General features: G+C 33.9%; 2 protein-coding genes across 6 annotated transcripts in view; one reads left to right on the top strand and one right to left on the bottom strand.

Moving 5' to 3' along the window:
* Positions 1–13995, top strand: part of LOC125063090 (DNA ligase 4) — a 26112-nt gene extending 12117 nt beyond the window's left edge. The window contains exons 12-13 of one of the 3 annotated variants that reach the window (XM_047669334.1): positions 8302–8446; positions 10948–13995. In XM_047669334.1, coding sequence (XP_047525290.1) covers positions 8302–8446; positions 10948–11180 — 378 coding nt within the window. In that variant the 3' untranslated portion in view covers positions 11181–13995. Of the gene's footprint in view, positions 1–587; positions 1185–8301; positions 8447–10947 lie in introns of those variants that run through there. The other 2 variants (XM_047669333.1, XM_047669332.1) reach the window with 2 other exon arrangements.
* LOC125063070 (transportin-1) lies at positions 11328–26978 on the bottom strand. Of its 3 annotated transcripts, none has more exons than XM_047669311.1 (16): positions 26702–26974; positions 26132–26464; positions 25814–26029; positions 25479–25601; positions 23459–23554; positions 22485–22668; positions 21722–21933; positions 20734–20943; positions 20017–20328; positions 19404–19511; positions 18812–18994; positions 17775–17946; positions 16854–16949; positions 15782–15857; positions 14722–15025; positions 11328–14406 (listed from the first exon to the last, which is right to left on the bottom strand). In XM_047669311.1, exons 1-15 carry the CDS (start codon positions 26804–26806, stop codon positions 14743–14745), a joined length of 2709 nt encoding a protein of 902 aa, XP_047525267.1. In that variant the 5' UTR covers positions 26807–26974; the 3' UTR covers positions 11328–14406; positions 14722–14742. The 3 variants fall into 3 exon arrangements, with proteins under 3 accessions (XP_047525267.1, XP_047525275.1, XP_047525283.1); XM_047669319.1 differs by having other exon boundaries at positions 18821–18994; positions 26702–26972; XM_047669327.1 differs by lacking the exons at positions 11328–14406; positions 15782–15857 and having other exon boundaries at positions 14804–15025; positions 26702–26978.
* Between the last annotated feature and the right edge of the window lie 106 nt (positions 26979–27084).

Genomic DNA, 27084 nt, shown 5'->3' with positions numbered 1-27084 from the left:
CTCAACAATTCGACTTAGGTCAAAAAAAGAGCGTACCAATGCTTAAACTTTAAAGGGTAGCAATGTGATTAACAATTGGCGGAGGTGGCACTTACGCTTACGTAACATCAGGCGAACCTTCTGCCCGTTTACCCCCTATATAAAACATATTAAGTGCATTGACACATAACTTAGATCTATAAATTAAAACAAAATAATATGTGGCTACATTTAGAAATATAAATCTTATCGCCCATGTGTTTTATTTTCTTATAAAATTTTATCTCCTCACTTATGCACTTATGCACTGAGGTATAGTGATGATCATAATCTTAAGGTCGTGCGTTTGAACCCCGTAGATAGAAATAGTGCAAATGTCTGGACAGTTATACCTACAACAGAATCAGAAATGACATCTATTGTCCTTATAGTACAAATTTCATCAAAGTGATCGGGGCAATTTAAAAAAATGAATGGTTAATAATGATCGCGCAACGGAGTTTTGCTTTTTAGCAATAATTTTTGCTACCTGAATTGATATGTGTCTGTAACATTATATTACGAGTATATATTATATATAATATGTCACAGTATAATATTTTTTTCAGGATCCCATATACCTCACAACATCTGAAATGTTATACATTGACGAACAGTTATTTGGCGAACAAAACCCGTTCTCTTTCTTACGGAAATGTGCAATACATTTTGTCGAATATTCAATACATTCTACATTGGCAAAAATGTATGGCGCTACTATCTGTGATATTAACGAGAATCCTACTCATATCGTAGTTCGAAGAGGGGGAAAAAATGATTTTGCTCACCTTTGTTCAAAAATTGTTTATGAAGACTGGCTGGATAAGTGCTTTGAAGAAAAGACATTTATTACTGAAAGCGAATTCATAGTCAACTAGAGGGACATTTATTATCTGTGGTCAATATTATCGATTTGTCGAAGAACCGATAAGGCTGGTTTTATACGCTGGATGCCCTCTGCTCCACTTGGGGGACATACCTAAGACTTTTAAGAAGAAAATGAAATCGAAAAAGTGATTAAATAAATAATTTGTAAAAAAATTGTCATTTATATATTTCCACATGTCATTAATTATTGCTTTTAAGTAATTTCTTAATCAGGATTATGATTTAATTTGTTCTACAGTATGAACGTACCCATTATTTTTTTCTTTTTTTTTTCTTTTTTTTTATTGGACAATTTACACCAATTGGCCTAGTCCCATGCTAAGCTGGTGAAGCTTGTGTTATGGGTACTAGGCAACGGATATACATACATATTATGCATAGATAGACCCAAGACCTAAGCACAACACCAAATGCTCATCACATCAATGTTTTGTCTCAGCCGGGGATCGAACCCGGGACCCTTGGATTCGCAGTCAGGGGTACTAACCACTAGACCAAGGAGCCGTCAAATATAAAGATGATACGTCAATACTGAGCTACCAAAATTTTGATGATATAAAGATTATACGGGATTTGTTTATTATTGTTCAACGACAGTGCCTACATGTTTAACTTTTATAATTTGTCATCTAGTAAGTGATAAAACTATATATAGGTACAGCATAATTTTAGCATGAGAAATAGTACCTATAAATTTATTGTATCAATAGTTATAGTAGGTACGCCTGCGTTAAACGCTTTAATCAAATGCAATGGTTCGTAAAATGAAAGCAAAGCGCCCGTAAAGAAAACCGATACGTTAACAGAGTGATCATTGTTTAACTATTACAACGATGCGGTCCATCAGCTCACGATTAAAGCCACAATAACATCTTGTTTCAAACCTTGTTTTTATTTACCAAATAGGTAGTGCATATATCACAATTCCTCTCTTTAAGAAACAAACCAGTATAGTAGGTATAAAACATAATTATTTTGGCAAGAGTGCCTTACCTTAATTAATTCTTGTTTCGCCAGAATCGAACTCAGGATATTCAGGCTACACACCTGTGTAGGTACTTATATAAAAAAATACACTTCACATGGTTTACCTCATCATTCGGTTTTTATTGATGTCGGTTAACATCCATAAAAACTGAAAAACCGAAACTAGGTATTTCAAACAGGGCGGTATATAATAAATAATAAATATAAATAAAATCTTTATTCGTTATCTCAAAGATTTTACAATAGCTGATAAGTGATTGGGACCTCCTTTTAAGCGCATAAGCACTTGTGTTAGGAGAACCCGCTCTTCCATTACATAGGTGTACTAACTAATTATAATTTAATTTAACACGTATAGCTAAGCTAAGTATTACAATTTTACAATTTACTAAACATAATCTAAGGTTAAAATGTGAATAATGATATATGTGTGTATGTGTATGTGTGTGTGTGTGTTTGTGTGTTTATGAGAATGAATTTTCATGACTGATTGTAGAAGTTGACTATTTACTAGTGTATTATGATTCATGATTACCTACAAAGGCTTCAGTGTCTTCATAGCTAAATGTTTCTAGGATGTTAAGTAGCGACGTTTTACATTCATGTTTATTCAATGTGTATATATTTAATATTTTATTTAATTTATTATAAAGTTTAGCAGCTTGGCATTGAAATTGTCTCATAGCAAAAACTGATTTAGATCTCTCAACAGGAGCAACAGTATATTTGCGTCTTTTGCTCAGTTTGCGACCATCATATTTAAGAGACTTGTGCAATCTTAAGGTAGTGCAAAAAATGTACAGTTGCCTGACCGATAAGACACCACAAGAGGCATAAAGATCAGAGGTGGAAAATCTATAAGGCTTAAACATCATTACTTTTAGTAAAATTCTTTGTGCCCTCTCCAGTTCCAGGAACTTCATCTTTGTAGCACCCCCCCAAACTGGGATACAGTACACTAAAATTGACTGAGCCAGCGATGTGTATATCTGTATTAGTAGATGTTTGTCAGCGATGTGCCTTAGAGTTTTAAATGTCCAAATAAGCTTTCGAATCCTACTTATAACTTGTTCTAGGTGCTCATGCCATGACATTCTTTGATCAACTACCACTCCTAGATATTTAGTGTGATGAACTTTATTTATAGTTTTACATGTACAGTTTACACTGGTGCTACAGTTATGTATTTTTATTTCTAGATCTGTTTGAGGTTGGGCGCTATTGTATTTAGTGAAGAAAATGTAGTTAGTTTTACTTACGTTTAATGATAATAAGTTTTCTCTTAACCAGTTATCTATTTTGGAAAGCCCTATTTCTGTATGTCGACGCACCGAGTCAATAGTTTTCCCAGTGAAGACAACAGCAGTGTCATCCGCGTAGGAGTAGACTTTCCCACTATCAATTCTTAAATCGCATAAGCTGTTTATGTAGATTAAGAATAAGGTCGGCCCCAGAACACTACCTTGTGGGACCCCATATGTGACGTCAGATTGTTCGCTGATGTATTGACCTATTTTAACTGCTTGCTTTCGTTCACTGAGGTAATCAGCGAACAGTGTGAGTGGAATACCCCTAATACCAATGTTCTCTAGTCTCTGCACCAGAATAGGGACAGAAACCGTATCAAATGCCTTTTTTAAGTCGATAAAAACTGTGATACATTTATTACCTTTATCAACTTCATTAACAATATGACAAGATAGTGAGGTAACTGCATCTTCGGTTGACAGACCCTGTCTAAAACCGAATTGTGAGTCTGAAAGTAGACTATACTTCTGGAGGTAGGTAATTAGTCTTTTATTAATTAATTTTTCAAGTACTTTTGATATGGCAGTGAGAACGGAGATTGGGCGATAATTTGAAACATCTTCTCTGTTACCATTCTTGTACACAGGTGTAATAATTGCTTGTTTTAGCGCAGGTGGAAACACTCCCTGTCGGAAGCAGAGATTAACCAAATGAGTAATTATGGGCACAACTAGCTCCCTAGTATATATAAGAAACTTGGTGCTTATACCATCCCAGCCAGGAGCACTGTCAGTTTTGAGACTCACAATAGTCAGGTATACTTCATGAGGGTCAGTTTCTAGAAGCACAAAAGACGAGACCTGGGAACAGTTGGGTCTAATCACATCTGTTCTATTATGTAACGTCGTAACTGGAATTATCTCTTTAGCTAAGTTTTTACCAATGTTTGAAAAATAATCGTTTACCAAATTAACCGAATTTTGAGGAGAAACATTTAAATTTAGTAATTCTAGATTTTGCGTTTTAGGTTGGTTACGATAAGTGAGGGTATTTATTTTCTTCCACAAAGTTTTCGGGTTTTTTATACTCTCAGCAAGGTCTTCTTTTTCATATTTACGTTTGACTTTCTTTATTAAACTATTGCAGAAATTCCTATATCTCCTGTATGTAATTTTAAGAATTTCATTATGAGGATCAGCTCGGAGTTTTGCTTGCATAGCATTTCTATTACGAATACATCTAACAATTCCTAAGGTAATCCATGGTTTAATAAGGCGTTCCTTATTCGGGATAGCTCTAGTGATAGTATTGGATTGAATACACTGCTTTAAAATAGATATTAATTTATTAGTTAAGATTATAGGGTTATTATAGTAAATTAGATCATTTATGTTGCTGTTTTTTAAATAACTTAAAGCGCCTTCCATGTTGATTGAAGATTTAATTTTCGAGGTATTGTAATTCGACTTAGCGAGGTAGGATAGTTTTAAGAATAACATTTTGTGATCAGTAACTGTAGAATCAATAGACAATAACGGTAATAGACGCACACGTACCTATGCACCTATCAAGTTTTAGTATGAAATGATCTATGCAATTGCTATCTCGAGTAGGCAGTGTATGACCCGGGAGCAGGCCATGCATGGCTAGCATATTGAGGTAATGTAATCGGTTCGAGCGCTCCTGAGATGTTTCACTGGATTTTTGTATTAGATTTATGTTGATGTCTCCTGTTATTATAATGTTATTCTGAGTTTGTAAAGTTACTAAGTGACTATTTAATGAATCTATAAAATTTTCAGCGTTAAGGTTAGACGGGGAGCGATAAATACACAACATAGTATAGTTACCTACTTTGACTTGTAAGCAAGATGCATGTTTTAAATTTATTTCTTGAACGATAGTTTTATGGTTGCATTTTATGTAGACAACTACGCCATCACTACGATTTAGATGGCGGCTTGTAACGAAGTGAGTGTAGTTATCCATTTGGGGTATAGGCTTGTGTGGATCGATCCATCCCTCGGTCAGTGTTATTACATCAGCTTGAAATTTGAACTCAGATAAAGTTATTAAAAGATCATCAAAATTATTGTAAATGCTTCTTATATTTTGTGATATTATCGTGAAATCAGATTTTTGTATGGTTGTCTGTCTTGAAAAGTCATTTATAGTATGGACATTAGATTGGGCTATTTGTATGTTATCTAATTCGTACATGATTGTAGTCTGACTATCCATAAATGAGTAACCAGATACTTTCCGTACACTTCGAGAAATTATAATTTACTTGGGATAAGAAATTCGCAGTAAAGCCGAGATTGAATAAATGTTTATAATCACTTGTGACGTGTTTGTAGCCATGAGCCATGAGATAAAGTGAGATCGCACTAGAATAGTGTTTAATATATGTGAGTGTATCAGTGCGTGAGTGTAAATAGTATATGTAGTGTAAAGGTTTGTGACTATTGTTTTTTAGATATGTAGCGTTAATTTTGTTTAATCTACGTTTCTATAAACAAAATCGTTTTATCCACCTTAATTTTTTTTTGTTACAACAGTAACTCCCAATTAAAGCAAAATTCTGTCATAGTTTCATTTCATTAACTTAGCAGATAGATATTAAGTGGAATGCAATACCCATGGGCAAGATATATCTTTTAAATTAGTATTTTAAGTAGGTACCTAATTGAATTATTATTTAAAAAATATGACACACACATACACGTAGACATCACAGAACGACAACTAGATGATTCATTTATTTTCTACTATTTTAATTAAAGAGACAAGACAAATAATAACGAAACACATCTTGGACAGTGGCTATTCCAAGTGAAATATGAGAGCTAATTGGATATCGTCTCCCGAGATGGCGTATTATTTTCATCATGATACTTACTATTTGAAATAAAATCATTTCTATGTTAATAATACTTGTTCCAATATTACGTAACTTTTATTTAAATTAAATAAATGTACATAAAGAAATTGCATTAGTAGTTTAGGGAAAGTTTTTGAACTTTATATGTAACTTTTAAAAGTAACAAACAAAGTACAATAATAACATTATTGCAAAAAAAGCACGATTTTAAAATCCAAAGCGCTGTTTTATTGAATCAAAATATCAGCTAGAAAGGAACGTCACGTGACAAGTTCTTATTCACTTTACCAGTTGTTTTTATTTTTTTGCTACTATTATACACAGCTGTCGTGATCTTTAGAAACAAACAACAAATCATAAATGTATCACTTTTCAAATAGTGTTAGATATACAAAGTTCTACAGTTATCCGCCCATCTGTTTATTGGCCAATAGTATAAAAGTTGGGCGGAGCTTGCCAAGATCTAAACATAAATCAGGACATTTCAGCTATCAATCTTTGAAAAGAAGTTTCAGAGTAACATCGTTTGTCCGGTAGAAATAGCGACTTTTTTTTTTAAATATATCGCAATCAAAGTGGAACTATAATGTAGAAGCGAGAAGTTAGAAGTTATTTTTCCTGAATTACTAATGGAGTGACTTTATCATCATGTCAAGTGAAATCCGTGAAGAAGTGATAACACGGAGAGCTCTGCGGACTCCAAAGTGCGCTCGCTGCAGAAACCATGGAGTGATTTCCTGTCTGAAGGGACATAAACGTTTGTGCCGCTGGCGTGACTGTCGATGTCCAGGATGTCTTCTGGTTTTAGAAAGACAACGGGTTATGGCTGCCCAGGTGCGTATGTATACTTACCATTGGAAGAATTCCAAGTCCAGTATTTAACTGTCCATCTGGGACTGTAAAATAGGACTTAACTATCAATTAATTTTAACTCTCAGTTCTTAAATCAATCAATACCTACTCTAAATTTACTTTAACTGCCTCTTCTCAATTCAAGTATTACGCCACAAACAGTAAGAACAATGACGCAAACATAGTAGTGAGTGAATGTATAGCAAGAATTGAGGTATTGCAATTATTTAGGGTTAGATACAGAAGCTAAATTTTCTGCATTCCTACAGGCTACAGGTAACTGTATAGTTCTAAAATAAAATTATACGTACATGCGGCTCGCGTATGCTACTTTTAATAACCTTTTGAATAGGCTATCATATTGATAACTTTTATAAGTCTTCCTATTTATCGTAATCTTGTTCATTAATGAGATTTAAGTTTTTATTGTAATTTAGTTTTAATACTGCATTATTCACTGTTTACCTATATTTAAGTTTCATTCTAAATCTATTAATTTCGTAATTTTTCATTTGTCACGACGTTCTAGAAATGTCCATGATTATTAGATTAAGTTTAAGTCGGACGTCATTGCTTCAATTTACGACGGAGGGGCTTTGAACGTTTTTTTTTTTTTATATAATATAAACTCAAATCTGACGCTTCATTATTATAAGTTTTGTCGCCCGTAGAATCTATCAACATGCTAGCGGTAATAACAGGTGTCTCAAAAGAAAGTTTACATATTTTATGCTTTATTTACGCTAGTGCTTTAAATGTGCATAGATCTTCATTACATCGCATTTTACCTAAAGACCTAAAGCTGCACCCCTACAAAATCAATTGGTGCAAGAATTAAAGCCCCAACATGCCAGTCAGAGGCTTGACTTCGTAAATCAGGTAATTGAGCGCTTTTCAACGTTTACCAACATCTTGTTATCGGATGAAGCTCATTTTCATCTTGAGCGACACGTAAATAAGTAGAATTGCCGCTACTGGAGTGCAAGCATCAGAGACTCCTTCATTCGCCTATAGTGACTGTATGGGCTGCGATGTCAGCGCTAGGAATTATCGGCCCTTTCTTTTTTGAAGTCGAAAGGGGGTGCACAGTTATAGTCAATTTAGAGCGTTGTGTAAAAATGTTAGACTTCTTGGTGCCTATAATCAAATTACTTTTTTTTAAATCGTTCAACTAAATATGAACTTTCTTTTGAGACACCTTGTACTTAGGCTAAATTGCACCTTACATGGACTGAATGTGTACAAGGTACAAATACGGTGTGTGAAAATACAGTAGATTGTTGCGTTAAATATAATGTTAAAGTAACTTTACTAATGGAATGAATGAACTAAATAATAATTACCTATTACTGTCATTATATCTTTCCGATTAAATTATAATAAATAGGTATTCCAATATATAGTTATCCAATTAATGACCACAGGTGGCTCTACGCCGACAGCAAAGCGCAGGACGCACGGCTCGCGAGGGTGAAGCGGCTGCGCTGGCGGCGCGAAAGAGAGCTTATCGAGCTCGTCTACGTTGCGTACAAATGTCTCGCAACTTTCCTGTGCACCATACAAACCTAGGTAAGAGATACGCGCACATGTCACAAACTACTAACGCCATTTCATCAAACTTTTTGCATGTAAATGAACGAATGTATGTGCGTGACTTTTAAATATATGTATATCTTTAGTCTTGGCCTCAGATTTCTGTGTCCGTATCGTGATAATTTTTATTTTATATAGGTCAACCTTCTGTCCGACATAAGCGAGTGTTAAATGCGATAAAAAGTTCCTGGGTAAAAAAATCACACGCGCAGGCCATTAGGCTTCTTCATTAAATCCAGGATTTTGATTCGATTAGGTACACGATGAAACAAGTATCGTTCTCACATCAAAATAACAGCTAATTTATTTATAACAGTTTTTTTAATAATCAATTTAAGTACCCAGTTAATATTCACACTAAGGCCTTTTGTATTCTAGGTATCACATTTTTCTCGTAATTTATTTGAAAGCTAATATACTAAGAGCTTTATTAATAAAGTAAGAGAACATAATTATAAATTACTAGCTGATACCCGCGACTGCGTCTGCGCAGGATTAAAATAATATTTGTCCAAACGCTACATAGCGTGAAATACATTTTTTATCTACTTTAAATACGAGAAGCGATAAAAGTATCTATTTTCATTTAGGAATCAATTTATTACTACCAAATGTGCATTTTAAATAAATTATCAATTTTTATTGTAGTTATGGTTCGCTATTTTGTCTACAATGGCTTACACATAAGATACTATATATATGTCACCGTAAAATTGTAAAAACCGTTAGATTGTAATCTATCTCGCGAGATTGTAAACTGTCGAAAGATTGTCAACTCAACATACTGCTTGCAATTTAACGTATTATTATTCGGTAGTTATATGAAATTGTTGGGAAGTAAAATTAATCTGTAATTGACCAAAGAAGTTTAAATGATAACTAAGTTAGTGTAGTACAATCTACCGAATACCGATAACCGATAGATTACAATCTAACGGTTTTTACAATTTTACGTTAACATATACATACTGTGGCAGGCTTTTTTGTAGGAATATTTAAGAAAATATTCCATCATACATTACAATTTGTATAACACTAGTGGTTTTGGCAGCACACGCAATAGCTCGCAGATGGTAGATTTTTTGGCTACTTACTTGATATTTTGGACAATTCACACATATCACACAACATGTGTTATTCTGATGTACCTATAAGCTATATTTTTGTAAAGTTTAAAATCCATTCAGTAGTTCTTACGTGAAAGTTTAACAAACCTCCATCCATTACGATCTTTCGCGTTTATAATATAAGTATGATTAAAATTACCTAGTACTTTGTTTTGTTCCAAATGTAAAGTGGTTAATAATAGAAAATGTGTCGTATAAGCTGTCAGCCACTCAGACTTTGTTATTGTTGTAAGCGAGTCGACACTGTCGTCTGTTTCGTTTCTCACAAATGAAACGAACAATGCGAATTAGCTGAATAAATATTTTGTTTGGAACATTAACTAAAGTTGTGTATTTAGACCCATTTATTAAAACAAAAACCGATTTACATTGTTTTGGCAGTGTGACTGAGAAGTTGTAAACAAGTCCGATATAGTAAAAATTATTTAAAAATAAATTAAAACTTACGAAGTGATGTTAGAAAGTGTGGTAACCTCTGAACACTCAGTAATTTGCCGCGATGTAAAAAGATACTCTTCAGACAATTAAAAATAGGCACTTCGCGTAATAAAAACTCAAACGACCCATCTCATGTCCCCTTCATTAAAGAACAAAAGCTGTCATCTAAGAGTCGGTAACATTTCACTGTCTATTAACAACAAGACTAAATATCTTTTAACTATTTTTATGAGTAGTAAAAAATGTGAATATTGTTTTACAAGAGAACTCGGAGGCGGCTCTTTGTCGCGGTGTCGTATTACAATGTTGTCTGTAAACACGTCTTTCCGCCCGCGCTAATGATATCCGATGAGTGCCAAAAAATTATATTTTAGAAATTCGTATTAAACAATGTTAGTTTCGGCATTTTATCTCTTGCATTTCAAATATTTGAACTTTTCGCTCAAAGAAACTCTTCTTTAAGAACCCTTTTTTATACAATACTAGCTGGCCTGGCGAACATCGTACCGCCTAACAGTCGATTCTTTATTTGTTTAAAATGCTTATTCTGCTATTTGGATTCTAGCTAGTAAGATAAAAAAAAATTGATAAGACAACAAATACATTATGTCAAAAAATAAACATTTACCTTCCCGGAACCCCTCCACTAACACTTGAACTGTATGCTATGGTATTAAAGTTCAAATTGGGTTTTAAATATTATTACGAATATTTTGTATGGGAATATAGAAAAGTGTTTTTTTTAGACTTTTTCACTCAATTTTTTTTTAATTTTTCTCCGTAAGAACCATGCTCGTACTTCAAGGAATATTATTAAAAAAAAATCAGACAAATCGGTCAAGCCGTTTTCATGTTATGTCGTGACAACGGAAAACGGGTTTCATTTTTATATATATAAGATATGTATTTCAGGTAACTACCAGCCAACCGCCACTGAAGACGCATGGTCCGAACGTGTTCGTAAACGACGTGCTTTTGCGGATGCAGCTCTTGAGCGGGACTTGCCACAGTCGTTCCCAGAACCGCCTCATGCTGCAATTTTTTGCAGACATCTCTTAGCGGCTTTACTCACGAACTATACGCCTACGCAACCTCCACGGCCGAAGATATCTTTTTCTATCGAATCTATTATTGGTGTGCAATAAGTGGAGGGCAGATTTTAACTACCTTTTAAATACTCGAGATAAATTAAGAAATAATTTATATATTTGATTAACATTTATGAATTACTTAATTAAGGTGTGATTAAAAATTACAGAATTCTATAAATGGACTTTAATTAAACGACAAACTGAACAATGAGTGCTTTATTAACGAAATGTATGGTAAAAGAATTTCACGGTGAGGTCAATGATACAACCAGAACTTACATTACGTACTAAATACTTAAGTGTAGCGCACGTCGTGCCTTGATTAGGTATGTATGTACAATTCCGACAAACAGTGAGTACAAATACGACTTTAATACAAAACGGAAATTTATATATTTCACACAGAAATCTTACGATGGGTTGAAAGTTTTGGGTTCTTTTTGTCTAAACAAAAGCGTCATATAAAGAAACGGTCGTACTTCTCTCTTAGAAAGAGATTTCCTTTTGAGCGAAATGATACAATTACGTTTATTAAAATTATTGGTTACAAACGTTGATTTTGCCTGTGATAGCTGGTAAAACGTACGTTAGGCCTTATTCGAGGTAGAAAAGAACTCGTTCAACATTAAAAGCACGCTGTACCCACTTCATTTACACAACATTGCAATATACCCAGTTCATCTACAACACTGAAATCATGCCAACGGGATACACTAATGACAGTAATTTACTCGTTAAACATAAATATAAAATGATGAAAATACATTATAAACATTACAAATATAATATAGATATCAAAATAGATACGAAAGTATGATTCATATAATTTGGCTCGACGGTAACGAATATAAAATATGATCTAGATACAAATTGATGAGTATTTATGCGATAAAGCAACTTTAAATTTAAAAATAAAATCATTCATACTACTGCTTCCGATAAATATGAAAGATTTTTCTAGATGGGATAATGTCAACTGTGCTGGTAGTTGTACAATTGTGTTTAATGTTCACACATTATGTTTAACAACATAAAAATTTTATTTCTAATTTATGTTGAAATAGAATTAGTATCTTATATCTTTAAAATAATTTTCTTAACAAAATACTTGCAATGTTAATTATTTGAGAATGAATCTTGAGGAAAGGAATGGTGCCTTACGAACGCCGCTCACTCACGCATCGGTCACTTAAGCTATTATCACTTTCAGAACAAAATACTACAATAAAAATATACAGTGAAAATATCTAATAATCTTAAAAATAAATTGAGACACCCGTAGTTTCGCGTAAATTAAATCCTTAGAAAATAATGCGACGCCGAGAAGTGAATTCTTACATTTTAATAACGGGCTGCCTTTTGTGAACGTCACGTTGAAACGTGAGACTAGACTATAAAAATTGAAAGTAAAGTGAGCGCTTTGCACATTATGGCTTCGTTGGCACATCACAGGGAGTGGGACTAGAAAGGAATCGGGGTAGGAACTTCACAGGATTTTCGGGACAGGGATTTACATAATCAAATATTTCAAACAACATATAGGCAGCGGCACGTAAGTCTAGCGCTGGCCGATACGTGGAGGGCATTGCTGCGCATGTGTACTGGCGCGCGGGGGACAAAATGCGACTGGAGAGCCAATCGACGCTCTTCATTCCGCTAGCCCCCCTCAGGTACCTTATTTTTTACTTCTGCGCAATAACGGTCAGCGCTAGAGTTTCGTGCCGCTACTTGTAGCTGTGTTAATCGTTAAATGAAATATTGTATTACGTACATTTTTGACTCAAAACTAAATCACCCTATTCAAGCCCCAAGGAATGTTTAAAATTGTATCCCCGAAATAATGCTCATGATCCAAACTAAAACTACTAATACAATATTGCAAATGTTATCTATTTATCACTAGAACTCAAATAAGCAAACCTCCTTTTAGTGTTATTCACTATAATTGTCAAATTTGTCAATTCCGTTCTAACATGGTTAGTGTTAATTTCAATTACTATAAAATTAATTTCATATGTACCAAACAATAAAAAAAAGTTTGCTGGCGTTGAGTATCTGTACGTAAATGACATAACAAGTAGTTAAAGTCAGACTTTTAAGTTTTTAATATAAAAAGTAACAATTTAATTGCATATAATTATTACATTAAAATACAACGAAATAATATATTTACATATACATAATATTGAAATCTATTTATTTAAATACACGTTAATCATTCATAGTTGATCACACAACAACTTGTCGAGAACTTAACACGAGCATTTCATTTTTTACTAACTGGACTAAATGTTGTAGGAACTTTATCAAAATCTATTTTTTTATTTTTAACTCTATCTATAAACCTGTTACATGCGATATACAGTGTTCGGTTAAGGTTTCAAAATGTTAGTCGTGCGATCAACAAACATACAAACAAAATAAACCATTTAAAAATACTATTTGGTATTATATAGCAGATACCCACATTAAAAACTATCAAAGCGATATCGACGCGTCACAGACATAAACATACACATAATTAAATATTACTCGAAATAAACCAGTCACAAATCACAGTTGACATAAATTCTCGATTTCACTAAGTCTTTGTAATTTATATTAAACACGTACAATTTTATTTATAGAATACATATAAAACTAGTTGTGAAACAGATAAATGCGTATAAAACACAAGTTTTGTAATATTTATAAATTATATAGACAAGGGTTAGTTACTATGTGAACACAAAATCTATGCTGAGCAGATTACAGGCTTCTGTCAAAAACAAACCACATTATGAGTACATAACCTAAGCTGAAATTTTTGGAAATCAACTACGAAATTTAGGTAGACATTTAGAAAACGTTCTCCGAAACCACTGAAAAATTAAAAAACCAATTCGAAAAGTACGTCACACGTACACTAATGACTAAGTTCATGCAATATAACATTCCGATTCACTAGCAATCAAGAGCCGAATTCTACCTACAACCAAGTAGTATGACAACGTTGCCTCGTTTTGATAGTCGGAGTTTCAGCTCTGTAACCGTGAAGTACTAAACTAGAGGCAGAACGACTGCAATATATGTGCCCACGTAAGCATGCAACGTGGTTTCCTAAGCCTAGCACCCCGTTTCCCATGTGCGTTTCCCCTCGAGTCATAGACTTCTGTCAGTTAAGTGGATGCCGCGTAATACACGTGTAAGGAGCACTAAAGCGTCACAGAATTGTTGGCACACCCTCCCGGCCTTTTCCCGGCCATGCAATGTCTCCCCGACCCTGCTGACATTGGTTCCCCTGGAATTAACGTAATCAAATTTAAATCCAATAAATATATCTCTCAGGATGGATTCAGACGGAAACAGAAATAATATCCATGTCACAGTGCATTTAGTACAGTATCTAACGTGTCAGAGCGAGATAGCAGTAGTTTTTCTGCTTAACGTAACTAATTTTTAATAAAGAGTAAAATTTATATTTTGTATTATTTAAAACATACCCCTGGACCCCATACACTTTGGTCCTTCGAATCGGATTCTAAATAAATTCAATAGAATGGAAACAAAGTAGGTACTTTTTCGCAATTTTTTAGCGTATATTACATTTTCTTACCATTTAACGAGTCGTAGAGTCTTATATCCCGCACATGGCGGAAAGCCGCGCGCTCAGTTGCATAGGGAACTGATCGGTAAACTGGCGCCAGTTCTCCTCTCCCACTTGGTTCTTGAACCCGTGAAGGATCTTCGTAAACATTTCTTTTAAATCCTCTTTCGGATGGGACCACGAGGCAACCGCGTCACAGAAGAACATAAAGTCCGCGACCACGCCCCCGGGATTCACTTGTATCATTTGACAAATGCCTCGGAATGCTGAATCTTTCTCTTCATTGTCGCGGATATTCCGCAGCGATGTACACCTGTTTTGATATCGCTCGTATTGTTAAAATTGAGGAGAGGACTACCATAAGCTTCTCATGTCCAAATACACAAAACTCAAACATTGTTAGTAATTTTTCTCTAATTTGAGTTAATTAAATAAACTTTATTTAAATAGACACATATGACTGTTGTGTATTTTTAAGGTTCAATATTTTTGCATTTATAGTCAACTTATTGTTGTAAATATAGTTTAAGTTGTATAAATACAAAAATATGAACCGCAAAAAACCATAAAAAACTCATAAGAATTAAAATAAATCTCTAATTATTAAATAAATAAGGGGCAAAAGCAAAATAAGTATGGTTATTGTGGAATAATATATCAGTGATTGAGAATGTTTAAAGAGAAATAATTAAAATACATATTATGAGCTTACCAAACTGAAAGCAAATAAAATTGATTTTTCAAAAATGTTTGATACAAGGCTTAGTGTATAATTTGCCTTACAGTTTGGTTGAGTAGTACAGAAATTTAGCATCAATATATATTTAGAAAGCGGATGGTGTTCAACACATAGGTAACACGGAATATAAAACGATAGTTTCCCCATCCCAACTATAACTTGTTCAAAGTGTGCTCCCTTCTGTACATAAACATGCCAGCCTCAACATAAATGAGAAAATAATAAAACACATATCAATAAGCCAACACCATCCACGATCGAAATAATACTATAAACTTATCGAACAAATTAATCGTAATATAAAGTAATAAAAAAAATTTGACTACAGACCACTGGCGTACAAATTGTTGTAAAACGGGTGCGACGTCGTGGGGGCACACATAACCTAGCCGACCGATAGTTATCGCTACGCCACGACATACCGAGAACAAAACCAATAAAACAAATCAACAAACCATCCAAAACATATTACACTTATATAATCAAGTTACAGCAACCAATCAGTGTTACGAAGAAATAATTTACCAAATATTAATATAACTAATTAAATTAAATATATACGATACAAAAGGTGGCTTTGATTGGGCATAAGATTTTTTATCATACTTTTAATCGAGTCAATAAAACTCTGTAATGAAATTATTCATGAATACATATTAAATACAAATAAAATACATGTTTTGAGGTGTGGACTTTGGGTCGATACAAGCGAATCCTCAACCATTTTAGTGTACAGAAACGTTTCATGCCCAAAATAAAGATCAAAATCACCTTTTCAGTCAGGCCCACACTTGTGTTCTATTAGCTACTTGTGATATTTACAAAAATCCCCATAAATTAAAACAATCTTTAAAATATTAAAAGAAAATCGATCCTAAATATTCTAGCACTTAACTACACTTTACTAGAAATTTTTATCTAAAATACATATAATGGCATGAGGAACGTGGGGATGTAATATCGGTAACAGCACATAAAATAATTTTAAATTAATATAAACAAATATACTTATTAAGCTATGAACTGCTTTTATTTCAATGAACATTGCTTTATTTCATTAAACAGTAAAAATGTTATTGTTTGAAAATACTAAGCGGTGAGAGATCGCACATTTCTAAATTTTCAAACTTTTTTTATATGCGATATGTAATTTTTTATGTTCTATATTTAGTAGAAAGGGTGCCTGATTATGTTAAGTTTATGCTTTTTCAATTAACAACAAAAGCCAAGCTCAATTTATACGCGTGAGATTTTATGTATGATAAAATTAACAAAATTTTATTAATATTTAAAAATTAATATTTGTTTTCAAATCATAGATTAATTCATTATTTAGCTTACGTTTTAAACTCAAATTGATTTTTTTATATTTAAATGCTATATGTATCTTAATTGAACTTACCTGTGTTTTCTAATAGTGTTTTAGGTGTGTTGGGTCGATTAATAATATCAACCAAGTGATTCAAAACTAATGGAATATATTTTGATGTTTCCGGACCTGAAAAAAACACGATACTTTAAATTTTTCATTAAATCCTATATTACAACTACTTTTCTAGGAACCTTTCGTAGAATCGAGCTGTAAAGAAGAAATCTTATATTTGACTATTAGATAGACTAAACAATTTAATTGATTTGAGACATTTAATTTTGCTACAGAGGTAAACAAAATAAACAATTACCTAATTGCAATATTTTTACTAAATTACTCAATTTTTAGTAAACACATTTAGTTATTATGAATATAGGATAAACAATTTGAAATTATACACTTTCTTAAAAAATTGTACTATCTTAATATATATAAATTACGTGTCACGTTGTTTGTCCGCTATGGACTCCTTAACTACCGAACCGATATCAATCAAATTTGCACACCGTGGGTAGTTTGATCCAACTTAAAAGATAGGATAGCTTACATCTCAATTTATACCCGTAATATTATTTTATTGCAAAATATTTTGTTTATTATTTAATAGTCACAATTCTAACAGATGGCGCTGTGTTGAAAGTACCAACGTTTCACATAAGCTACAATTTAATGGCATAACCACCAAAAAAGCATGGTTGATGGTGGTGCCCATGATTGGTGTTCTCCTACCGTTTCCCTTGAATTGTTTACTAGTATGTAATATAACAAAAACCTTAGCCACAGCAACGCTTGGCCGGTCTGCTACTTTCACATAAAAAATCGCGAAACAGGTTTATAACTTGACGATATAAATTTAAAAGTTTAATATAGACATGTAAGTTAACCTTCACACAGCGACGTGGCATATTCGCTGCTCATGGCAATACATTAAAAAAAACGACTATTACTCACCAAGCTTAATACTGATTTCCCCAATCGCCCAAGTGGCGTTATTGCACACAGATATAATTTCCGGGTTTAAATTCATGCCTAGTATGGGCAAGAACTCCGGAATGTATGGGTGCACGTGTTGAAAACACGCCTTAGTTAGGTCCCCTAGCAACGCGAAAGATGATTGGCGCACCTAAAATATTGGATATTATATTGGTTGGCAAAATTTAAAGTAATTAATTACCCAAACCCCAATGTTAGTAATTCGTGTATTAATTATTAAAGAACATTATATTTATAAGCTGATAGAAATTTTAAGCTAATATATTATTATGAATATATATACTTATAACATAATAAACAGAAATATGAAGTATTAGAATACATACGATGCAAATTAAATAATGATAAATTATATAAATATAAAAGTAAGTGAATAAAAATGGTTGTTTTGTGCACTTTGAGAGAATATTGAGTGATATGATTATTCTTATTATTTATCTCAGAGGTCCTCGGTTCAATTTCCCGGCAAACAATTACATCCAACAACCTACTTGCTCATAAAAAAACCATGTTACTACCACATGTAATTTTCAATACTAAAACTTTAATTTTGACTAAGGAAGCGTTCAAGTATTACGTAACGCAATTTTTGGAGATTATTGACCCCCCCCCCCATGTAACTCGCCGTAACGTTTTTCAGTACCCAAGTATAGTAAAACGTTTCGTGACCACCTAGTGACTCTTTAGTTACTATTATGTGGTGTAAGTCGAAAAAAATATTAACAATAACGCGTAATTTAATCCCCGCCCCGCATCGTAACGTTTTACAAAAGGACACAACCCCCCCCCCCCCCCCCCCCCCCCCAAATAAATTACGTAATACTTGAACGCTCCCTAAGTTGTAAATATTAAATGAATTGAAATTATTATTTGTTCGTACAGCATAAAAGTCGGCACTCGTCCTAACAAAAAAAAGTATTTATATCTTTATATTATATTCAATACCCTCTCAAAGTCTCAATACCCTACATTCCCATGAGTAAAGCGCAACATACAGGATGTACCTCAGGCATGGGGTCCTGCATGCACTGGTAAAGCAGCTGCATCAGGTTCGAATTCAACACCAGATGGTTGATGTGACCGTCCAGGCCTTCAGCCAACCCGCTTAAGAGGTCAAGGGCAACTATCATAAAGTCTTTATCCGGGGCGTCGAATTGTTCCGGGCTCTGTGTGTTTGCCTAAAATGATATTTGTTATTAGGTATAAGCAACTAAAAACAAAAAAAAATTGTTCTATCACTCTAGTATCACTTTAAAAATTGGGAAACGGGCAGGTATTAAGTAACACCAACTTGCATTAGCACATATTGTAAAAAGGATGTTAAAAACACTTGTTTTATTCTTAAAAGGCCGGCAACGCACTCGCGAGCCCTCTGGCATTGAGAGTGTCCATGGGCGGCGGTATCACTTAACATCAGGTGAACCTAATGTTTGCCCCCCGTTTTATAAAATTAAAAAAAAAAAAACTTGCCAACTTCTAATAAAACCTAACCTAACCTAAAGCTGTGTCTTTTCATAACAGTGTAAAGACAATTTGACAGAAAGAGACAAAATAGTACTATAGACGTTAGTTTGATATTATACGTACAATGTTCTGATTTAACGTTTGTTCAATGAGAGATACACATCTTCTGAATACAGGTTCACAATATGGAAGGAATCCTGACTGTAGAGCTGTTGCAACCGATGATAAACACTGCAAAAATATTTTTTTATTAAATTCTCTGTGTACATAGTAAAATAAAAAACAAAATGATGTTAAATAATGAAATTTCAATTAAGCATAACTACACGATTAATAGATAAATTTATTTCGTTATCTATATACATATAATTCTTCTGTGAGTGTGTATGTCACTGAACTTCTCTCAAACGACTGGACCGATTTTGATGAAATTTTTTGTGTGTGTTCAAGGGGATCTGGGAATGGTTTAGATACACAAATCAGCCCGCCAGATGGCGCTGCAGTCAGTACTTTCATACTTTGCTTTACTAATTGCTTGAAATATCATGCAGGACAACGTCTGTCGGGTCCACTAGTTTTTTATAAATATTCGGTACTATGTTTATTCTAAATTTTATAATTTGGGCGATATAGTATTGTTATTTGGAAATTCAATGTCCAAATAATGAAATAAATTTTACATATTTTACAGATTTTATAAATGCATATTATTTATTATTATTTTTTTCTTTCCTACCTCAAGTAAAGGAAAAAGATCTTTGTCTTCATCCTTAAGAACATTCCACTTTGTAATGAGCGGAGGCATCAACAACCCTATATATTCTGGCTTGTTCAAGTGATGTCCCACAGAATCAGCCAAGGTGCCGATAGCATCATATAGTATTAGAAGATTTTTGTGCTGATATCTGCCAAAGGCAAACACCAGGGTCTGCAGAATGTGTCCCAGATATGGAACGAGCTCAGTACAAGCCTCTTCTTCGAGGGTCGCGAATGCGGAACACGCTGCTTCTTGGACGCGCTTATTGTTGTCGAGCACGCGTTTCAATAACTGAAATATTCAACATGTTTAAAATAATATACTTTATTATCATTTAAATTGTTATTTATTTATTAAGAGCGTCAATCGTCAGAGCATATATATTTTTCTTTACAATTTTTATTTTCCAGATGTGAGTTACCTACCCGACATCATCAGTGCTATTTCTAGCAAAATTATGTTTCACTTACTGAAGACTAAGAACAATATTTATGTTAATTTTTTTATAGGAATACCTATAATCAGCTTTTGAGCCTGAGAGAACTAAAACCATCATTTAAAACACCAGCCATTAAGTCGGAGTCTTTGAAGCTTTAAGCTAAAATTTGATTTTCTTGACCATTAGAATAATCTACAACTTGTTTTAATTACACTATTGGGTTTCTCAATTTAAATAAAAATATTAAGACTATTCACCTCAGTCATAACAGGCCGTAGATATAGATCATGAGATTGAGATACGATCCAATGGGAGTATCGTGATAGAGTCCAGCAAGTGATAGATCGTACGAGAGCCTTACGCTCAGACAAACAGCACACAAGGTATGGCACAAGATCAGGTAGATGTGGCACCATTCCCACCATACACCCATCTGCCACAGCACCCAGAGCTAAAATGCCGCTTTCCTGTAAATTAAACAAATATATAACAAACACGTAAGTTGTGCTAGGAACAATCCTTATCAGATTGGGACGTTGGGTTTTAGGCAGCCCCTAGACGATCAATTATATTGCGCAATATTGAAAATTATGCAATATAATTAATCGTCTAGGGAAGATTAATAATAATAAAGATTAAACAAATATTGAAGATTGATAGAATTTTTTGCGTCGTGTAGGGTCAGTATTGCGCAATATTTTTTAGTCTGTGTTTCGTCGGCAAGGTGGACACACGCGTGCACGCAAATTTTTTTGAAGTCTTTTTCCTCAGTTAACATCAAGTCTTTTAAGAGATTTTCGTGAGTGTATTTTGGCCTTTTCGTGTACCAATCTTTCGACCAACGACGTGTTCGTTTACGTTTACGCTTAGCCACAAGCAATAACACTACAGCTGCAGCTAAATCTTGTGTGGACATGTTGCTCGGGATCAAACTATTCTCCGACTGAACAAGAAATAATTGCACAATTTGCAGTTCTTATTATTGTGCACCGTTTGGATTCAAAACGCAATTCAATCTCATTGCACAATTAAATATATTGTACAATGTTATTGTAGGTCTAGGGGCCGCCTTAGAGAGAAGGGGTCCATTGCACCTCTCGAACCGACACTCATACTCTCCGCGTCACTTGTATAAGTTGCCCCGGTACGGGGGACTGTAAATCAATTAACCAAGTATATACAATTGTCCATTAAAAAGGCCTACGTAATTTAGTCAAATTATAATATCAGTTTGTTTTAACTTACCTTGATAACCCAATCATCATGAAAGAGCGTTTCCTTAAGTATTGGGAACAACACGGGAAGTAAGTCTGCTCCAAATACATTAGCTAACACATCCAGACCAGCGGCACTGCATTTCCGAAGATTCCAATCAGAGAGAGAGCTGTCTGTGTCTCCACCATCATCTTCATCATCCGATTCCCCACCACCTGACATGTTGCTATCACCTCCGCCAACTAAACAAGAGGCAATAAAGCATTAGCTACTTTATATTGTCTAACTAGCTGACTCGGCCAAGCGTTGCTGTGGCTAAGGTTTTTGTTATACTACATAGTAGTAATCTATTTAAGGGAAACGGTAGGAGAACACCAGTAATGGGGACCACCATGCTTTTTTGGTGGTTATGCTATTAAATTGTAGCTTATGTGAAAGGTTGGTACTTTCAACACAGCGTCATCTGTTAGAATTATGACTATCAAATAAGAAACAAATATTTTGCAATAAAATAATATTGCGGGTAAAAATTGAGATGTAAGCTATCCTATCTGTTAAGTTGGATCAAACTACACACGGTGTGCAAATTTGATTGATATCGGTTCGGTAGTTTAGGAGTCCATAGCGGACAAACAACGTGACACGTAATTTATATATATTAAGATAATATCTTAATTTTTGTCAAATATCGAGATAACAAGAGATAAATTAGAATAAATTATTATTTAGATGATGGACTAAATAGGTGTCAAATCTCTTTCATACTGAAATGGGATACAAAAAGCTGATATACCATTATGTTTGATGGTATGTGAGCGAGGTTTGTGGAATCTTGGCCGTATATCCGCGTCTCTGTCTGGCTCTTCTTCGTCTGCGTCGTCGTCACGATCACCGCGAAGCAGAATTACATCCATGTCCGAGTAACGCATACCCCTGACTAGAACTGGCAAAAGCGCTGGCAGACGAGGGCCTAGAACCTAGTAATTACAGGAATTTTGTTTAAACGACTTTTATTCAAACGCGATTTATCGCAATGATTCGAAGAGTTTTAAGTAACAGTTTGTCATGCAACCTACTCTATAGATGCAAAAGGAACAAGCAAAAATGTTGCAATGACATTAAAGTTCCACACAGCCAGTTATGGACCAGACAGTAAACGTATTAAGTAACGCCCGAACCCAATAACCTATCTCAATCCATAAACCACCATCATGAGATTGTAATCTTAATCCAAATGTTGTAACGAGTGTGCCAATAACCAATCGACGGATTGTAATAGCCATCTGTCGATACAAGCTACCCATGGGAGGTCGTATCGGTGTCTGTGGATAGACCTTTGTATGAAAATGACAGTTGACGAAAGCTCGATTTCAACAGTTAATTATTATAACAGACTTTAACATACACCAGTTTTTTTTTAAATTAAAATACCTAACTGTTTGTTATGTTTTAAACATACTCATGTATATTTTAAGGTTATTTGTACGGTTTTATTTACTTTATTTGGTTTATATTGATTATCAAATATGAGTGAAAACTCGGTAAAATGGATTGACTTCGTTTCACGAAAAAGAGCATTTTACCCGTCTCTAAAAATGGATTGTCTTCGTAAGGTTTGGTTATTGGGATGCAGATAGGAGATCGATCGACTGTCATGGTCTGATGGATGATTTTGGATTAATTATTGGGTTCGGGCGTAAGGGGTGTAACTGAATATTAAAAATTTACCTAGCCGTGCTGTGTATTTTTCAAAACACAACCACTTACCTCCCTACAGATGCTTTGATCAGCTAGTGACAGCCAGAATTCGCATGCTTCCAATGCAACAGCCTCTTCCGCATCTTGGGTCCGTAGCAGCATATACTGTAAGTGAAACGATATTATAGTAGAGGAGACCAAGCGGGGAATTCGGGATTTACTAAAGCGTGGCAGATTGATATAAAGGAGGTACTTAAGGTGGGATACCTTGTGCCCGGTTAAGTACCTCCAGCAAATATGAGCCCCTTTATGGCCGCCCGTCAAGGACAAAGGATTATATTAGTAAAAAAAAATCATCAGAAATTCTCGACCGCGTCTGATTAAGCTAGGGTGAGTTAATTACATGCTAAAAGTGTATATTTCACTAATCTGACAATTTGCAAGTGACGTAAAGAAAGGGCAGGGCTGCAAAGTTGGAAAAAAAAATTTTCAAGGATGACGAGAAATATATCTGTGGTCATAGATCAGACAATGATAAGTGCATGCATTTATCATATTCTGACCTATGGCCACAGATGTAATCTGACGAATTTCACAAGCCAAGTAACAAATTTCGTCGATAAACTTTAATACTTGCAGCTGCATGATGCCTATATTCCCCTCTCCGCGTTCGTATTCCTCTCTCACTTTTTCTCTAACTCTGTCTCCACTCTGGCTTCTGTTGCTCTTTCGTGGCATGATATTATTATTATTATTATATATTCCAATGTTTGTCTAACGTTTTGGCTTACTTTGTTATTTAAATATAACTTATGTAAATTAAAGTTTTAAAATATTAACTATGAGTGATATTAACATAAAGTGTGTATTTTGTAGTGAAACAACTTGGCAAAAAACAATAAAATTTACATTACAAAAATATATACCGACGAGGGAAAAAGAAATCTTTGCAATTTATGATGAATTCAGAAATTTTTCAAAAATATTTCTAGATTTCGGTTCTGAACGGAGCATAATGTGCAGGATTCTTTTAACATCAGTCTTTTACTTCCACTTGTATGGGTTGAAAAAGTTAAACGATGTCAATCCAGCCAGGATTGCCATCTTCAATAAGACCTACAAGGTGAAAGACAAATCACAACCCTTTTCCTTGAGTATCTGGAATTACGATGCGTGCCACTTACCACCCTGTCTATCGGAGTTACTCCAGCAAGTGTTGCGGACCCAAGTGAGCAATACCCATAATGCAAAAATTACTAATCTTTTACCAACTATTTATGGAAAGTTGTCCACGGAAAGTTCAAAATGACCTGGTTTGCAGGCGATCAATTGCAAAAAAGTTTATTAAGATGATTTTATGATGTTTTTGTTTCGTTTTAAATTATTTTATAATAAGTACAAGTATTCTACTTGAACAACATACACTTTTTATGCATGCTATTTCCTGAGCTTCTCAATCAATTAAGTTCAATGATTTTTGATCGAATCATATTATGAGACAGCATGTCTAGGACATAAAGATGAACCATAGATATCTTAATCCGAAGCGCTTGATTATTTCAAAATGGCGATTTTTTTGGTACATTCCATAATGGCCGCGAATTTGCGTCACATCCAAATCGTTAGATTAATAGATGAGAGCTTTTTTTAGGGTCACTTAACATGAATGCCTTCAGAAAATCTGAAGCGCTCATTTAATTTTTTTTTAAATTTTCGAGCATTACCTATGACCACCCGAACATGCAAACAATAAGATTAACATACGTACATTATTAAAAATAAGTAGGATGCTATCAATATCTGACGCGCTCGAGTGATATGTTCATGCAACAGCTTTTTTTAGTCTTGAAAAATTATCCCCCACCCATGATAACATAATTAAATAACAATAAAATATACATATATTCCCATATATTTCAGTGTTTTTATTGACTGTTGAAGACAGAGTTTTTTAAAGTCTCAATAGTCAGAATGTTTGGTGAAATTTTTATATATTGAAGTGTTACTGAAGAATTTCTTAAATGTCACATTTTAACTATCTTATCTCTTGGTACAGAATTAAATATTTATTAAGGTTATTAACACTTACCTCAATGATATTTGGCAGATGAGGTGTAAGTCTATCCAAACGAACTTCCAACAGTAAAACTAGAGCATGGCAAACATTTTTCCGTACGTCTGGATCTTCATCACTTGCAAGAAAGAAGAGGTTCTAAAAAACAAAAAGTCAATGATATTGCTTACTTCTGATACACACATTACCCTATGTTCATATTTAATAGTATTTTTTTAATTTGTTAATTTATTTGAAAATGTGAGCATGGTCTTTGATATGTGGTAAGTTATGAAACAAAAATTAGATCATCTAAATTTATCTACTGCAAATAATAGGTAACTGAATACAAACAAATAATATATACTTACTTCAATAAAGGCATCAATATGCAACATAAGTGCTTGTGTCCTACTCATAATAAAGAAGTTGACACAAGCAATAGCATGACATCTTATTTTTGGAGAAGAATGTCTAAAAAACTGTAGGAATTTAGGTATCATGACATTTAATGGTCGGTTTAGTGCATCACTATCTAGAAGTTCAGCCGTATCTTCACATATTTTCTGAAGTGCTCCGAAAGCACCCTAGAATACAAAAAAAACAAACAATTAATAGAAACATTTCTATTCCTATGGAATGAAACTTAAGACAATAACAGATTAATGATAGATATAGTGATTTCATACCTCACAAACATTGTAATCTTGTGAATCAAGCATTTGACATAATAAAGGTAAGAGTTCAGGCCAAGATGTAATCTCTCCCTTACTGGCAATAGTTGTTATGATGATTCCCACAGTAGCTCGAATTAATGGTGATGGATCGCCGATAGCAGATAAGCATTCTCGCTTAATAAACTCTGCGACCTCCGGTAAAAAACTATTGTAATGTGACTTTACATTATTTTTCAAAATTAAACCGCTAAGTGACCTTGTCGGTTCTTCTTCCGAAACCAGTTTTGTTAGGACGTATATGAGGTAATTGTTAAAATCTGGATATTTATTCAATTCCTCTAATTTCTGAAATTACATTATTAGGAAATCGAAAGCTGTCAAACAGTGTCATGTCGGAAAAATCGATTTTATCAAGAGCGTGGATTATAAATGAACACGTAGTGTTTTAGTTCTAATCTAAAATTTTAGAACATATACATTACATTTTACAAAATAAAGCTTAATAATTGAATAATACTATAATAATTTAAACAAAAAACATCCACGCCGAATACATTGAGGCTACGGTTGCAAAAAGGATACTTGTTGAACTGCTCTCTGAGTTGCAGTGTCTGGCGATTGGGACTCCTTCAACAGAGTTAAAATTTGTCTTAATCCTTCTTCTTCAGGTTTCCACTCCATTTTCATAATAATAAATATTTTCAATAAAGCGGTTGTATCTTACTCGACCTCGCAAAATTCAACCATGCCAAAAAATTTGACGGATTTTCAAGTGATACCATCTAACATCAATTTTGAAATAGTCACATTTTTATTACATGAATTGGTCACAGATAAAATCGAGATAATATATTTTATTATTTCAAAGACATCGGAGACTTTTTCACAAGTCATACAGCCTTTGTTTTTCATTGTTTTCAACTTTTTTTAATTAAGTTTCAGTCTTCACACATCCGTGGGGTCCT

The sequence above is a fragment of the Pieris napi genome, chromosome 1 (assembly GCF_905475465.1).
Source record: "Pieris napi chromosome 1, ilPieNapi1.2, whole genome shotgun sequence".
Lineage (NCBI taxonomy): Eukaryota > Metazoa > Arthropoda > Insecta > Lepidoptera > Pieridae > Pieris > Pieris napi.
The sequence above is the reverse complement of the archived record's forward strand: the minus strand, read 5'-3'. Positions and strand labels throughout refer to the sequence as shown.